The sequence below is a fragment of the Poromitra crassiceps genome (assembly GCF_964638095.1).
Source record: "Poromitra crassiceps genome assembly, chromosome: 14".
NCBI classification, from domain to species: domain Eukaryota; kingdom Metazoa; phylum Chordata; class Actinopteri; order Beryciformes; family Melamphaidae; genus Poromitra; species Poromitra crassiceps.
The window spans coordinates 28357762-28373992 of record NC_139633.1 but is presented as its reverse complement, the minus strand read 5'-3'; the positions used below and the strand labels follow the sequence as shown (position 1 = coordinate 28373992).

Below are 16231 nucleotides of genomic sequence, written 5' to 3'. Positions count from 1 at the left end.
TCAAATGACTACAGACGAAATGGAAGAAGCTATCCTCATGCTCAATCACATCTGAGTTGACATAATAGACAAATCATAGCCCTGACTCAGACTTGACTCCAAGACTCGACAGTCCCTCCACACAGTCCAGAAACCCCAACTCAGCCCCACACAAGGACAAAATGGATTGATATATTTTAAGTTTTTCATTTCATAAAAACTATTATTTGCAATAAAAACTTATTGTTTGAATCATATATCTGCCTCCTTTGCTGTCTTTTGTCCCAGTTTTTTATGCATTATATCCTAACTCCTTTAGTCAACCTTGAGCTTACACTTTTATTGCCAACTTGTAGATGTCCACTGTGCCCAAGCTTACCCTTTTAAAACATCTGAATAACAGACAAGTAACTTGTTAACTGATAACCTATTAAGCCACTAACAGTTTGACTTAAAGGGTGATTTACACAACCTGAATATTAATCTTGTTATATCTATACAGAGACACTATGAATGTACCATGTGGAGTATCTAGTAATAGTTAGGATTTTACATTAATTTCAAGACAAATGGTTCAAATTCTGGCCTTGTGCTTATGCAGACCAGATTTATGACTACCACCACTACTACAAAAGCATTGGCTTTTCATTGTGACAACCAATTACTTAGATCACCATTCAGGAACAGTTTGTTTAATCCTTTCCTCACTGAGCACATCTATAACCATGATCAGAAGTGTACAGTAGAAGCAGCACACTATCTTCATCCAATGGACTCGGAACACCACAAAAGCAACACCTCAGTAAGCTGTCCACTCATGGCTAACACATCTAAGCTTATCAGGAAGCTAGGATTTGAAATTATGACAGTTTGCCTAGAAAAAGTCCATTGCTTAATAAGCCTCTTTGACAGCCACCATTTGGCTTACCAACCACCACTGCTACTTACTACATATTACTTGCAAACTTGGTACACTTGTGCACCTATCAACTCTGACTAAATGTGCAATTCAGTGTCTATATTATCTGACATATAACCCCCAAGTCACCAGAAGCTTGGACCCCGCATCGCCGCTTGCGGCTATATTTATGATTATTATTGTTGTTGTTGCAGTGCCCGTTCTCCTCCCTCCACCTCCCGCCATTCACACATGCTCTCCCACCCTTCACCCCCCCCCCCCCCCCCCGTCCTCCCCCTGCTTGCACTGCCCCCCCCCCCCCCCCCCCCCCTCAAATTGCATGCTGCCTGAACAGACCCACACCAATGTAATCTGTCAGACGCATGCAGGATCCGACAAAAATACAACAGGTGCATATTTTTTCTGTACCGCATGTACTGTATCACCCATCTATTAACACGAGCGAGAGTCTGTTCCGGCATCTTTACCCGATCTGCACCGTGCCGTACCGCATCTGGTGTACATTGGGTTTGAGACACAATGCTTGTGCGTACTATGAAATAGGATGCTTCCGGCACCACTGGCGTACGGAGTGCAGATTTGCTTTGTACCTGGTTTCTTGGCTGAGTCCTGGGCCACTAGTGGGATTTCAGCGCTGACGTCTCTTCTCTTGCGGATCATGGACAAGAGGGAGCTTCAGGGGAAAGGAGAGTGGAAATGGAGATGTATTGGTAATTATTAAGGCAGTTACTTTCATAGCCTCCAAAAGGTCTTGCTTGTTCCTGAAAGCTTTAGTGTTTTTTAAAGACTTACAGAAACAACTAGAGGGCACTATAGAGCGCATACCTCCGCCAAACGGTTCAAGCTCAGTTTAGTCTCACTGCTGAGTGGTGACGTCTCTGATTTAAACTAGGCTTTGCCGATATCCAAATTTAAATATCGTGTTAGGGTCCCGCCCAGATATCGTGATATACGATATTATCGCATATGTTGTATTATATGTAGGGTCGGCAGTAAGGCAGATTGTGCAAAACTGTCCCCCCAAAAAGTATAATAATAATAATAAAATTAATAATAATAATACATTTTCGATATACTATTACTATGTTATTGTATTGGAGACACTCGGATACTGCATCTCATCAAACCTGAGAGGGTTGGAGGTGGGTGCCGGGGGTGGAGGAGGCGGAGGTGGTGGGGGAGGTGGAGGTGCCGGAGCAGGGGGAGGGTTGATAGCCACCTGCAGCTTCTTCTGGAGTTCCTCCACTAGCCAATCACAGACATGATGAGTAACACAGACAGACAGCATCATCCAGTTACAATAGGCACAACACATACAGAAACTGCCGGGAGCAGAAAAGGTAAGATGAAGGAAAAAGTGAACGCACTTCAACCAACTCACAAGGAATAGTAACCCCGGTGCGCTGAGGGTAGGGCAGAGACTTCATAAGTTTGGTCCAAAGTATACTGGAGCACATGGATTTAAGGCAACACATTTTATTACAAGACAAACTTAATTTGTTGCCTTAAAGGATAACTCCTCCGAAAAACAATACTGATTTATTTCGCACGCATATCCAAAAGCTGTAATGTAGACATTCATTCACAGTAGTTTGACAGTTATTGAGAGTTGATTTGAGTAAAGTTGTGGACCAGTGATGTCATTCATGCACAAATGACACTGTGCGAAATAAATCAGCATTGTTTTTCGGGTGGAGTTGTTCTTTAAATCCGTGTGTGGCACAAAAGGAAACTTTGCTAGCCCAAGAATATTCAGGACTTTCTCATACCGGAGAGCGGTAGCGACAGACCTTTAGTTTTTCAGACAGACAAAAGAGTTCCCCGCTCGTCGCGCCCACACGAGGCGCCGCCCCCGCGTGACCGCTGTGACGGTTTAAATGTATTGTCGGCACAAGATATCGTGAAGAAGAGAAAACTCAGGGCCATGCCGTGACTCAAGTAGGGCCTACTAGGATTGTTGTGTGCATAATGTCCCCTCTTTAGTGGCGTTGCTGTATAGCGCGCAGCACAATGCCTCTCGATGTGGCCTCTCCTTACAGTTCCAAACATTTCCTCACCAGTAAACCGCAGATCCTTGACCTCCACCTCGGTCTTAGAACACTTCTCGCTGCACTCCCTCTTCTCCTCTTCTACGAGTTCCAGTTTGCGTCTCAGCGCTGCCAGCGTCTGCTGGGTCTCGCTACTCCGGAGGCTCTCCTCCATCTTCTTTATCTGGAGGAGGGTCAGACAGACCACAACACACACACACACACACAGTTGCAGAACTGGCCAGGTGACACCAAATGGTGGCACCAAATACCAGTACCAAGATGCCTGAACTGATTCAGGTTTTGGCCATCTTACAAGCCAATTCTAGGCTGAGAACATAATCCAAACCAACTACATGGCCAGCAGTTCCTCATGTTCCTCAAAAAATGAACTGAGGGCAAACTGCAGTCTGGACTGATGCTCATATTCACCTTCACGTGTTCTTAACACCAGAGAAGGTAAATGAAGCAAATGCACAAACACAAAAAAGCAAACTTTTCTACTATGGTTTGGACCAAAGAAGGCAAACTGTAGACGTGATCTACACGTCATGTCGAGTTCATATAACAGTTGTATGGATGAACGGACCTGGTGCTGGTGCTCCAGCCTCTGTGCCTCCAGCTCCTGGGTCAGTGTGGTAACCTGGCAGAGGGCTTCCTGCAGGGCCTGGCTGGGCGAGGAGCTCTGCAGCAGGATCTGACTCTGTCTGTTCAGCTTCTTCTGCTCCACCAGCATCTGAAGGACACGGGCACACAGGTTAGAGCCTCATCCCAGCATCTGGACTACGGCAAACCACTACTGGGAAACTACTGGGTAAAACGGCACTTTAAACAGAAGTTAGAAGGAGGTGAATCAGAATGAACAGCCAGCAACTAAGAAGCACAGAAACACACTTCCAGCATCTTACAGTATACCCCTTTCAGACCGAGGTCCGGCCAGGGTTATTCCCAGGGTTACCCCGTGTTGCCCGACTCGGCTTGGGAGGTGAGGTGGACATGGGGCGGACAAGGGTTCATTTCAGTGTGAATGGCACCACCCGCGGCGGGACAAACAAATCTCATTCGATACGAACGGTAACTCGATACGTAACATCTGTAAAACTAATAAATAAGATTACATCCTTTCCTGTTATAGTAGTCGGTGGCATTATCTCTTGTGGTGATAATTACAATATGTGTACCTATGGCTCCGCACTGAGGGTAGCCACGGTTCAAAAAGCCTCCAATTGTGTCACCAAGGCAGTGGAAGTGGAAGTGAAATGACCCACTGGTGTAGCGTTTCAGCTAGCACACAAGTACAATGTAGAACGTGACATGCAACGCGTTGTCCGCGCCACCCATGTCCAGTTCCAGAGTCAATTATTATGCATCTCTCCTGGGTTGTGACACAGGTCGTATCTGAATTGTCATGTCCAGGGATTCACCAGTGTTGACTGACATGGTGAGAGTTGACAAAAGAAGGGTTGAATATAGAGGCATTGCGGAGCGCGTCATCATTCAGAAACCACGCCCAAAACGGGGGAAACCAAAACTCTTCCCCCCCAATCCTGGCGTTCTCCTATGTCGCGTGCATGGTCACGTGTTGCACACAAAGATCATATATACGGAAGATGAACACTCCAACTTACTTCCTTGACATCCAGAGCCACATTTTTCTTCTCGCCAATTCTCAATGGCTTCCTTGTTTTGCTCGGGAGTACAAAAAAAACTTTAATTGGCGATTTTTTGCATTTGTTGTCTGCGCGGCCCACCACACAACAGCTTTTAGCTATGTTTAATTCAAGGAAAATGACGCTGGTGTATGGAAGTGAATGGAGAACTTTTCCCCCGTGATGGGCGTGGCCTATTTCATGCAGTGTCTCTATGGGTCAAGTAACCCCGGCCTGGTCATTGGTCTGTTTTAGGGAGACATGCGCAAAATGCACCATACTACTGAAAACATGCATAATAGCCTATTGGACACTACACAGTGTTGTGATTTGGGTTACAAATCAAAGGTGAAATGTAATGAATTGACCATTACCTTTATGGAAATGGATTCATTGGCATCATGCCATAAGCTTATTTCAAAATGTCTGATTGGAGCGGTGAAACATCCTTTTTCAGGCAGGAGGTGGTGGTCCACTGAGCAGCAGGTAAGAATGCAAATGGATTCCAAACAAATACAAACAAATAAACAAATAAGGAATATTCTAATCTACTTCCAAATGTCCTGAACCACACGGCGCACATTAGACGACAAAATCAGAAGCGATCTGAAATTCGGATTTCAACAATTAGCTAACAACTGAATGGGTGCAAAGCATAAGCCATTCATTTAGCAGGGAATTTCGCCGTTGAAGACGAGAAATGTAATTAGAAGCAAATCAATGCAAGTGCAAATGTGACTGCATGTATGATTTGGTGAGGTGAACGGTGAGGATGTGACAGCAGGACAATCAGGCTGAAAGGTACGAATCTCACGTCTCTGGCAAACTTTTCTGCCTCTGCCCTCAGGTCCCTCTCCAGGTTCAAGTCCTCCTCTAAGACCTGGTATTCCTCCACAGCAAACTGTGACACTGGACAGAGAGACAACAGGTTTCACAATCTTCACATTTTGTCTATTCTCTTTACCAGCGGAGAGTGGGGCAATTATATTAGGCCTTTTTAACGATAAAAGTACTACTGGTGTCATAAATGGCCTAAAATGGTAAATGGCCTGCATTTATATAGCGCTTTTATCCAAAGCGCTTTACAATCAGTAGGTACATTCACCCATTCACACACCGATGGTGGCAAGCTGCCACGCAGGGTGCTGGCACACCATCAGGAGCAATTTGGGGTTCAGTATCTTGACAGTATCTTGTCATTTTTCACCATCAATATATATCTAGCTACATTGCGAGGGTGCGTCCAGACTAATTGGTTTCTTAATTGCTTGGCAGGATTAATATCATTCTTCTCTCTGAGGGATGAGTGCAGGACGTGAAAACATTCCTGCTGACCTCTGTTATATTTGCCCAAGAGCTTCTTTTGTCGCAGCGTCTCGGCGATCAAAACAGTGTTGTCGTGTTTCTCCTTCAGCAGCTGCACAGGTAGAGAGAAAGACAGTAGAACAACTTTAAAAAGAGGGGAACAATTAGAGCTCACTTGCTTTAAATGAAAACCCTAGTTTTCAAATCAAGACAATTTGGGTGCATTACAGTCACTGGGCAAATTTACAGTGTTTGAGATAAGATCAAAGTAACAATGCAAAATAACCCCCAGAATCTCATAGAATCAAAAGAATACATAGAATCCACAAATAAATGTATCTTCAGCTGTTTGACCTCCAGATCATATTTATACTCACCTCTTCCCTGCATTCCCTGAGTTGGTCTCTTACTGCCTCAAGATCGATGACAGCTTGCCTTTCCTCATCCAGTGTCATTTCGAGCTTATTCCGCAGCTCTGATACAAAGAAAACACATTTGATTCCAGTTCCAGCAAGATAAGCGAAGCGTGATGGAAAAAACCATGAAGAAATAGTGGAGGACAGCGGGGGACCGTGGTGCTTACTTTTCTACCTGTTCAAGTGGCAGTGAATCATTTTTTGGCAGTGAATGCAGAAAGCCTTTTTTGAAGTAATGAATTGTTTACCTACTTCTTTAAAGCTGTGATTACTTGGTACCTACCTTTCTATTCCTACCATGTATTGCTAGTGTGCTTAGTGCTTTGGGTGACTTTGACTGTAACGGCGCAAGATTTGAACACCTTGTACCTGACATGGTGGCCTGACACTGCGCTGACAGGCAGACCTTGCCGGCTGCGTGCAGACCCTCTTCGTCTTCCTCGCCTTCTTCATCCTCAAGGTTGATCTCGGCGATGGTCTCGGGGCCGAGGTGGGAGAGCAGCAGCATGCTCTTCCTCTTCAGGGAGCGATTCTGACGGTTCAGCTGCAGGGCGGAGCGACAGAGGTATAGAGGAGGCGGGGAGGAAAGATAGGGCAAGGAAAAGTTGCAATATGGTTTCAACTTAATAAACTGTCCTTAAATATAAAGAAAAAATGATATTCGCACGAAAGAAATATTGTAGTAAAATCATAGTCAGCAGCGCGCTCAATTTCTAGTACAAATAATACAAGACACTCACCCCCCTACTGTAACACAATCTGGTGAAAACTGACCAAGAGCAACTGAAATTAATTATTTTATAAGACTGATCTGAGATCTGGCCGGCATGCAAGCTGTAGAAGTATGCCTAAACTTTCCAAAAGCAGAAGACCAAAATAATTTCACAGCGATTTCACAGCAATTTGAGTACAAACAAACACAACAAACATAAACACAAACACAGCCATGACAATAACATAGTTTGACTGACGAATACAGTCACAACACTTTTATACAAGATTACATAGCATTGCCACAGAAATGACAGCTGAATGTGCAACTTATGGCATACTTGATGCATGTATTCCGACAAAATGTGATAGAAGCTGCATTTTATAGTTCTTTCATGTTTTAAATCTGTATCGTCACGAGGGTGGTCTGTATTAAGCCGGTGGGAAAAGGCAAACAAATGAGGTGGTGGAGCAACAAGCGGGCCAGATGATGAGATGAGATGTTTGTTTTGATCCTTGGGCCCTGCAATAAGAACATGTGCAGAAGCAATGAGAAGGTGTCAAATAACAGACATCTCATTAGAGGAGCAGAACGAGACGAAGGAAAAAGGCACGGAGTATCTCTCCCTTTAGATGTAATCACAGTTTTTCGATGGGACGCGTGTATTTGAACCTCGCATCGCCGTGCGGCGATTTGCACTTATTCTTATGTGTGTGTATTTTTATGTGCCGTTGTCCCTGCAAATTCCATGCAATTTGATCAGTTCTATATGAGGCGTCCATACTAAACTGCCGCTATGGGCATTCCATTTCTAAAAGTTCCATCATCAAGACAGCCCTATGTGTCAATTAGGGACACCAGCACTAAGTAAAACACTAACGAAGCTTATGGGAAGGAGGCGGATGGCAATTATGCATATTTCTTGATGTCATCTCAAGGAGGAAAAGTGCCTGGAGAAGGAGGGAAAAGGGGGATAGAAAAGGCAAGCCATAAAAGAGGCATTTATTAATGGCATCCTGGTGGGGAGCGGATTGCAGCAATTCCCATCTTTTGACGATCTCCTTCAGAGTGCATCTTTCCCTGAAATGCAATCAACAATACATAACATGGAATCACACGCTTTGGATAAGAACCTACGATTGATGAGAGATGTACGCGCAAAATGACATAGCGATATGAATCAAGGCATTGGGCGAGCAGCACTCTCCGGAGGTCACTATTACAAAGTCACGGCCTCGTCGTCTTCCTTTTGATCAGACGTCATCGTAAATGGCAAGCTTCAGGACTGCGTTCTGATTTGAATGGCTGCAAATTGCCTGCACCCTCTATCATTGCTTCTTAATTCAAACGGTTGGGGAGTTAAGGAATCGCACAGAACTTTTCCCTCTCTTTTACTGGGCCTTGGCAACATTTGGCAGGCCAAATTACAATCGTCGCGAGCGCAAGGAAATTAATGCACAGTTCAATTTGTCTGTCTTCCCGTGGTAAAACCTTCCCAAATATTTTGGGGTCTGATTTAAATGTAAATGAGCAATAAACCCATGCTGACACTTTCAGAGTCGATCGGTGGTGAATTTGCCTGGGCTATATATTGCTGAAATGCTAACACAAAGGTCTACATTCTGCTCAAAAATAGAGAAGGTCTCACGCTCCAGCCCTATTCTTATGGCAGTACATGTGGATTTATAGTAAACAAAGATGTTGCTTTTAAAACACAAGGCAACGGAATCAACCGGCCACGTCATATTCTCGGATATGTTTAAATCAATGCTTATCATGTCAGTGTGCAACCATTAAGCCTACTAGCAGTGAGTGCCAATATACAGAACTATATATCGGGAAAGATAGGCATGTGTGTAGTTAATAGACACTGATTCTCAACCTCTATATATCCAATATATCAATGAGATTGAAGAAACAGCTAGGGACTACAGATATCAAATAAAGCCTGATAAGAGAGTAGTCACTTAGACTCAGGGGCGGAGCGACCCTATCAGCCCAGAGGGGGCAAAGCTCTTAGGGGGGCCCCATCAAAAAAAAAAAAAAAATTTTTTTTTTTTTTTTTTTTTTTTTTTTTTTTGAAGGCCAGGCCAGGCCGCAGGGCCGGTTCCAGAACAAGATGACTAGGGGTGCATCCTAGATAGGAAGGGGTGCAGATGCCCGGCCGAAGGCCGGGCCCACTCCTATAGGGGTCAAAAATTTGACATGTTATTTTACTAAAAATAATGCATTTGACCATCATTTCAAGTAGATGATACCACCCAAGCAAGAATATTTCAAGTGTTTCAAGTGCTTTACTGAAATATTTGGACCATATAATGATAATACAATTATCTCAACCTTAAAAGGTTACATATAGGTGCCAAAAAGCCATAAAATCACATCAAAGAACAAAGAAAAACAACAACTATAATTCAAGTTTAAACAGTAAGTGTGCAGCTGTAGCATTTATAAAAAAAAAAAAAAAAAAAAAATTTTTTTTAAACTTTTTAACTGAGCATGCAGACAAATACGGGTGCAATGCATGCTTTTGCACCCCCGTAGAACCGGGCCTGCCAGGCCGCGAAGAAAAATGTGCCTTTTTTGCATGTTTGAATCGGTTTTAGCCATATTTAGTGGAATATCTCATTTTAAACACACCAATGTTATTGTCTATTGATTGAATTCCTCTCAGACTCACACCACTGACTTTATTAAATAAAGTCATTTTAAGTCACAACTGTAAAATAGCTGATAGCCCCTATATCCAAAAACACAATTTGTCACTCATTGAGCCAAGTAATATTATGTCCAAGAAAGACTACAGTGAAGCCACTTTACAGACAAGCTTGTTCTGAAGAAGAAAAATAAAAACACAGGTTGCCAGCCAGGTGGCCTGGCCTGCAAAAAAAAAAAAAAAAAAAAAATTTTTTTTGATGGGCCCCCCTGACGAGTGGGCCCGTGGCGGCCGCACCCTCTGCCCCGGCGTACGCTCCGCTACTGCTTAGACTGCAAGGAAGCAAGCTTTTAGCCCGTGTATTCTAAGGAACAAACACAACCCTTTTAGACCACGGCACCCATTTTCCCTGACACCCCCGCACCCCCATATCAAAGACGATGGGATTTCAAGCAAGTCGGCCCAACGTCAACTCACTTCCTGTCATTTTGGCACGCGTGTTTTGCCCGTGGCTTTCCACCGACACGCCCACTAAGAGATTTTCGGCAGGTCTGAGTCTATTGGAGTCGATGTGAAAAGTCGACGTGATCTCAGATTATCACAGATCCCTTCGCCCCGATATTCATGAAAGTAAATAATCGGCCCGTTCTCCGAAGCCACATATCTTCAGAATATTCTGACACTAAAATGGCATTTATCAGACAGACAGATCAGGAGAAAATTTAACTCGTTCAAGACCTGTCTCTGTCTCAGAAACACACTCTTGTGAGATTTGGCAACAGGAACTTATGTTAGCGGCCGGGGAGCGATTAGCTAAAGCTAAATGTGAAGTTCGTTGATGTAGTAGCTAAATCTGTGGCTAAATGGAATATCTTAGTTTCAACTGTATTGAGCCAATAACAAGGTGCAGCTTTGTGTTTATAATTGTGGTTTGTGTGGAGTTTGGGAACTCACAATCTCTATTTCAAGTTAGCTTGCTTGGTCAGCACTAACCCTGCTTAAAGCCTGCTTGAAGAAGGAAAACAACAGGTGGGAGGGGGGGTTTGTTGTTGTTGTTTGTTTGTTTTGTTGGGGGGGGGGTTGTTGTTGTTTTTTGTTGGGGGGGGGGTTGTTGTTGTTTTTTGATGGGGGGGGGTTTGTTGTTGTTTTTTGTTGGGGGGGGGTTTGTTGTTGTTTTTTGTTGGGGGGGGGTTTGTTGTTGTTTTTTGTTGGGGGGGGGTTGTTGTTGTTTTTTGTTGGGGGGGGGGGGGTTGTTGTTGTTTTTTGATGGGGGGGGGGGGTTTGTTGTTGTTTTTTGTTGGGGGGGGGGTTGAGAGAGAGGTGTTTTCTTCATAGCTTAAATGTCACGTGACGCCGGTGGCACCGTCCGCAGTTGCGGATGCCGGCAGGTTGGGGGAAACAGTCGGAAAATGGCTTTTGAAATCTAGAAATCTCAGCACCTGGCACCCTGAGTCATTGGCATGGATTAACAAACTTATCAACTTCCCCCAGATATATTATGGTAATTTTGTGCTATGGAAAGCGAAGAAAATGGAAGTCCTACAAATAAAAGTTGGCGTTCACCTTTGCTCCCTCAGCCTCCTGTCACCCAAAAATTCTGGTGCTGCCAGGTGAACTCCGAGGGCTTTTGTCCAGAAATGGAAAGAGAAATGATGACAGTGATGAGTCCGCCACCAGTGGGCTGTAAAATCATTATGTTCCAAGCTCCCCCACTCTCAATCACAACTCGCATTTTGGTAAGGACTCCAAAAAAGTGTGTTCTGAATCAAAAGAATCCAAGGCCATTTTAAACCCAAAAATATGGGGAAAAGTACCAGAGTTGAGTGAAGAGAATAGAGGCTACTGGTGATTGCTGTCATAACAAAAGTTGTGTTTGTGCTGAGGTGACAATTACACGAACGCACTGGCCAGAATTCCATCATCAATGTGAGCAGTACACTTTTATACAAATTCCGTTCTATCTCAAGCGTCGGATCTGATTTGAACTTTTTGGTTATCTCGTTTCGGTAAACAGAGCTTTAGAAGTAAGATTAGAATTGTATTAGTGAATGCCAGTACCAGGGAAATCATCCAGATCGCTTGCATATTGCACATTGCACATTATCTGCGGGCATTATTGTACACATTTCTCTCAAGGTGAACCGCACCTTGGAGGCCAGGGCTTCAACACTTTGCCTGCATGTCCTCTCGATCTCCAGGTTCTCTTGAATGACGTTGACCTCCTCAATGACCATGTGGGAAACTAGGAGGGAGAGAGAGAGGGGGGGGGGGGGGGAGCATAAAAGACAAAGAAGTTAAGTTAAGTTAAGTTAAGAGGTCATCGGCCTTGATGTTACAGTGTACGGGGAGGCAAAGCCTTGCATTTCTGGCTACAAGAAACAGGGCAACAGTAAGGGCTACTGTCCACCAGCTCCTGAGCCGCTCCGGTACGGCTGCGACCAGACCCACATTCATGTCATCTGTCAGACACATGCGGGATCCGACAAAAGTAGGACAGGTGCGTAATTTTTCCGTAGCGCATGTATCGCCCAAGTAGTACCGTAGTAGTAATAATATGTCACATTGTAGCACCTCCTTTGGTCAGTTTTGATACCAGAACGCAGTAGTGAGACGCATCATTTCCCCTAGTTCAGCTCAAAGGTGTTTGAGGTATTTCTGTGTGACGGACAAATGACCCAACGAAGCAGCAAGCCGACTACTGAACAAACGGAGAGTGATCCATGACCATCGTCAACAATGACACCCACATACATAGAGACATGGAGATCATGTAAGAAATTCATCTTACAGAACATAGAGACATGGAGATCATGTAAGAAATTCATCTTACAGAACATAGAGACATGGAGATCATGTAAGAAATTCATCTTACAGAACATAGAGACGTGGAGAGCATGTAAGAAATTCATCTTACAGAACATAGAGACATGGAGATCATGTAAGAAATTCATCTTACAGAACGTGCTCCTGACTGTCACAAGCACAACAGTCCACACACGGTGTCTGTTGATGTGATATTGTTAACGACGTGAAAAGCAGCATGTAAAAAATTCGACTGAATGCTTACGTCGGGTCGATACAGAGTCGACTCGACCCGATGGAAATACCGTCGAGAAAACAAAGAATGGGATGGGGATTTCCGAGTGAGTGGGTGCATACCTGCGCCTCCTCGTTTCGCCGAGCGCTTAATTGAGATGAGAGCGCGCCACAACACTTTTGCTCGCTATTGTGTCTCGTCTGCCATCTGAGGAGCTTTAACGCTGAGCCACCTAGGTGCAATATTATGATTCGAATTCAAAGGCAACTGAACTAAATGTCCTTTCCAATGTAGCCGAGGTCTTTCATTCAGCTAATTCTCCCTACCTTTTCAACTTCATCAACCGGGGCCGATATGTAAAGGGTATGAATACATGCTGGAAAGAACTTTCGAGCATATTAAGACCGTAAGTGCTCGGGAGCATTTGTGGGCATTTCTTCGGTGAAGAATGATGCGTCTGATGTTGCAATTAACCCAAGGTGAAGGGAACTATTTGCCTTTCAGCATGTGTCTGTTACACTACATTAACAACAATAGGGCTCATCCACAACGGAGATGTCTTTGCAATGTGTTTGATGAAAGGGGACACGATTTGATGGTAAACTGCACTTAAAGCACTTAAGCCAAGAGACGCTTTGAATTTGTTTCTTTGAGACTATGCTTGTGACAATATCACAATATCATTTGTTCCATCGCGGCAGTTTCAAATGAGAGCAGACACACAGTGAGCTGAAGGTTTAAGCCACAGCCTACCTAGTCTTGCTGCAAAAGGCCCGTTAAAGGTGCGATACGTCCATTTGGGCTGATTGGAGATCCAGCTCCGCTGACTACCAAAGTGGTCCAAAAAATCGTCTCAAATTCAAAATCAGAAAACGTAATACTCCAGCCACTGACATCATTGTAATCTGTAATCACACCTCGGTACAACGAGAATGCACTTCCTGCCACTTAACTAATTACACATTGTGGTTTGAGCGAGGGAGAAATCAGGCATTAGTGCCATCAATGCTTCGGGCAATTCCTCCCCCCCCCCCCCCCCCCCCCCCCCAGTGGCACCTAATTAAACCTTGATGAACGCCGGTGCCTGGCGATATCCACGTTCCTCCGGTGGGGCACCATCTCCACATCAGTCAGTCATTCAACAGCACTTAGCTGCCAGTTTCATCCCCGGCCTCTTCTCCATAACACCACGGCCACCCTCGGCAACCGCCAAAGGGACGCCTTGAACTAAATTACATGTTCATTCTAATTACTGGTAGCCATGGTAAATAAACAGCGATGGAAGTGGAAAGCGTGTGAGCGCGAAGGCGACGGGGGGGCTCCGACACGTCAGAATTGGCAGTCTTAATTGTAAGTTTTGTCCTCGCCATCATCATCATCATCATCGTCACTCTATTTTTTTTTTCACTCTCCTCTCAGGAAGGACAGTGATTACCTCTGTTGCAGACGTGCCGCATAATGGTATCAGCGCCGCCAACAGAGCAGTGAATTAAATTGTAGCTGCCGCTGCAGCCGCCGCCGAGAAGCCGTGATGAGGGGGGCAGATGCCTTTGTGGTGTTATCATTATAACACAATGGTCATGTTGTCATCAACCTTGCCATCGCCGATGAAAAGACATGATTGTGTGTTGGGGGGCTTTTTCATCCCTGCCGAGCCCCCACCCAACCCACCCTACCCTCCATCTATACCCCCCCCCCCCCCCCAGCCGTTTCGTTGTGAATAGGAGCAATTTTCTAAGAGCTATGAAATCACGTAATAGGTCCTAATATGCAGCTGCTTGGCACAGTGAGGCAGCGTCTATTAAAGTGTAAGTCAAAACACAATATGTGTTTTGGATGGAGAATCGCTGAATATATATGAGCGCAGATTTATTCATGTGAAAATGCGCACAACGGCCGTGATTACAAAGACAAACTATTTGCTCCGTCTTTTTGACAGCAGTGCCCCAATTCCAATTCTGTCTGCGTTAAAGTGGTCATATAGCAAAGCTTTCGACCTGTACGAAAAATCAGGTTGGAAAATTAACCGGTGGGCCAAAACATTTGAAAGATATTTGTAGTGTCGTGGAGCGTAATCATTGTGAATGCTGTGCAGTGCAGCTAGCAGTGCTTTTCAACTGCTTAATTTGTGGCCAGGTTAATGGATCTAAGGTCCAATTGGGTTACACTCTTAAAAACTGATTTGTCTCATTTTCAAACATGTTATCCCAAACTAGATAGATGTGTTGAACTGACACAGCCTGTAGGTTCTTACTTAATCTTTTTTGGTACCTTGGCATATGCTGACATAAACTTCAAATGCAGACTGACTTTGAATGGAAATGTCAGATTGCATGGAAATATTTGATTACTAGCCTAATATGATTATGAGAGAGACAGTACACACAACAAACTACGGAACAAGTCAAAGTCAATCGTTAAATTGAATTTCAATTCAGTTTTATGAACAACGTTTGCCTTGACATTTATGAACAACATTTGCCTTGACATTTGAGGAAAATCTCGAGCCGGACATGAAGTCATCAATGTGTCGTATATTGGACTGCAGAACAAAATAATGAACATTAATAAAGCAGCAGTCTAATGTTGCGTTCACACCAAAAGAGAAAATCGCGTCACTGATGATGATTCATCAAAGTTGACAAATTTCAACTGGAGCGAATGAGGCTGATTTTGCGTCATTCAACACAACTAAATTGAGCTTCAATCACCTTGTTCATGCCGGCTGGGGAGAAAAGGCTCCTGTTCGCCTGTTTGCATTGACTTTGTATGTACCGTAATCTCGCTGCGCAAATTTGCCAATTTGCGTTTGGTGTGAACACCCAGTAACAGATACCAGTGTGTATATACAGTATATATTAATTAATTATTATTATGAATTAGGCCCTTTCTCTAAGGCACCTTGAGCAAGGTAAAGTACAGTATAAACTCCCAGATCAGCAGAAATGACTGACATTCTGCAGGGAGAAAATGAAGCTCGTTAATCTTGATCGGTAAAGTGAAGCCAGCAAATCCATGACATTGAAAATGCCAGGACAACAAAGGGCGTGGCACTGTGCATAGTGCTCTCCATCTTCACATTGACATTAATATGAATCATTGTTTACATCTTAGTAAGTAAGTGCCGTTGGTAGAAAGATCTGCGGCTCAGTCATACTTTCATATCATTTTGAACATTGAACATTATATCGAATTATGGTTGTATCGAATCGTGAACCCCATATTGTGCACATCGAAATCGTATTGTGAGATATGGCTGGGCAATAAATCGATATTATATCGATATTGTGATATGAGACTAGATATCGTCTTAGATTTTGGATATCATAATATCGTGATATGACATAAGTTTAGTTTCTTCCTGGTTTTATAGGCTGCATTATGGTAAAGTGATTTTTCTGAACTTAACAGACTGTTCTAGCTGTTCTATTATTTGCCTTTTACCCACATAGTCATTATATCCACATTACTGATGATTGATTATTTATCAAAAATCTCATTGTGTAAATATTTTGTGAAAGCACCAGTAGA

The 16231-nt window shown here is 43.8% G+C and overlaps 1 protein-coding gene across 4 annotated transcripts in view; it reads right to left on the bottom strand.

Annotated features, from left to right (window-relative positions):
- Positions 1-16231, bottom strand: part of shtn1 (shootin 1) — a 29932-nt gene that overhangs the window by 9714 nt on the left and 3987 nt on the right. For all 4 annotated transcript variants that reach the window (XM_083650901.1, XM_083650902.1, XM_083650903.1 and 1 more), the window contains 9 exons: positions 11811-11905; positions 6665-6839; positions 6257-6354; positions 5910-5991; positions 5389-5483; positions 3515-3661; positions 2956-3109; positions 2026-2143; positions 1489-1571 (listed from right to left, as the gene is read on the bottom strand). In XM_083650901.1, the coding sequence (XP_083507027.1) occupies positions 1489-1571; positions 2026-2143; positions 2956-3109; positions 3515-3661; positions 5389-5483; positions 5910-5991; positions 6257-6354; positions 6665-6839; positions 11811-11905 (1047 nt within the window). The remainder of the gene's footprint in view (positions 1-1488; positions 1572-2025; positions 2144-2955; positions 3110-3514; positions 3662-5388; positions 5484-5909; positions 5992-6256; positions 6355-6664; positions 6840-11810; positions 11906-16231) is intronic.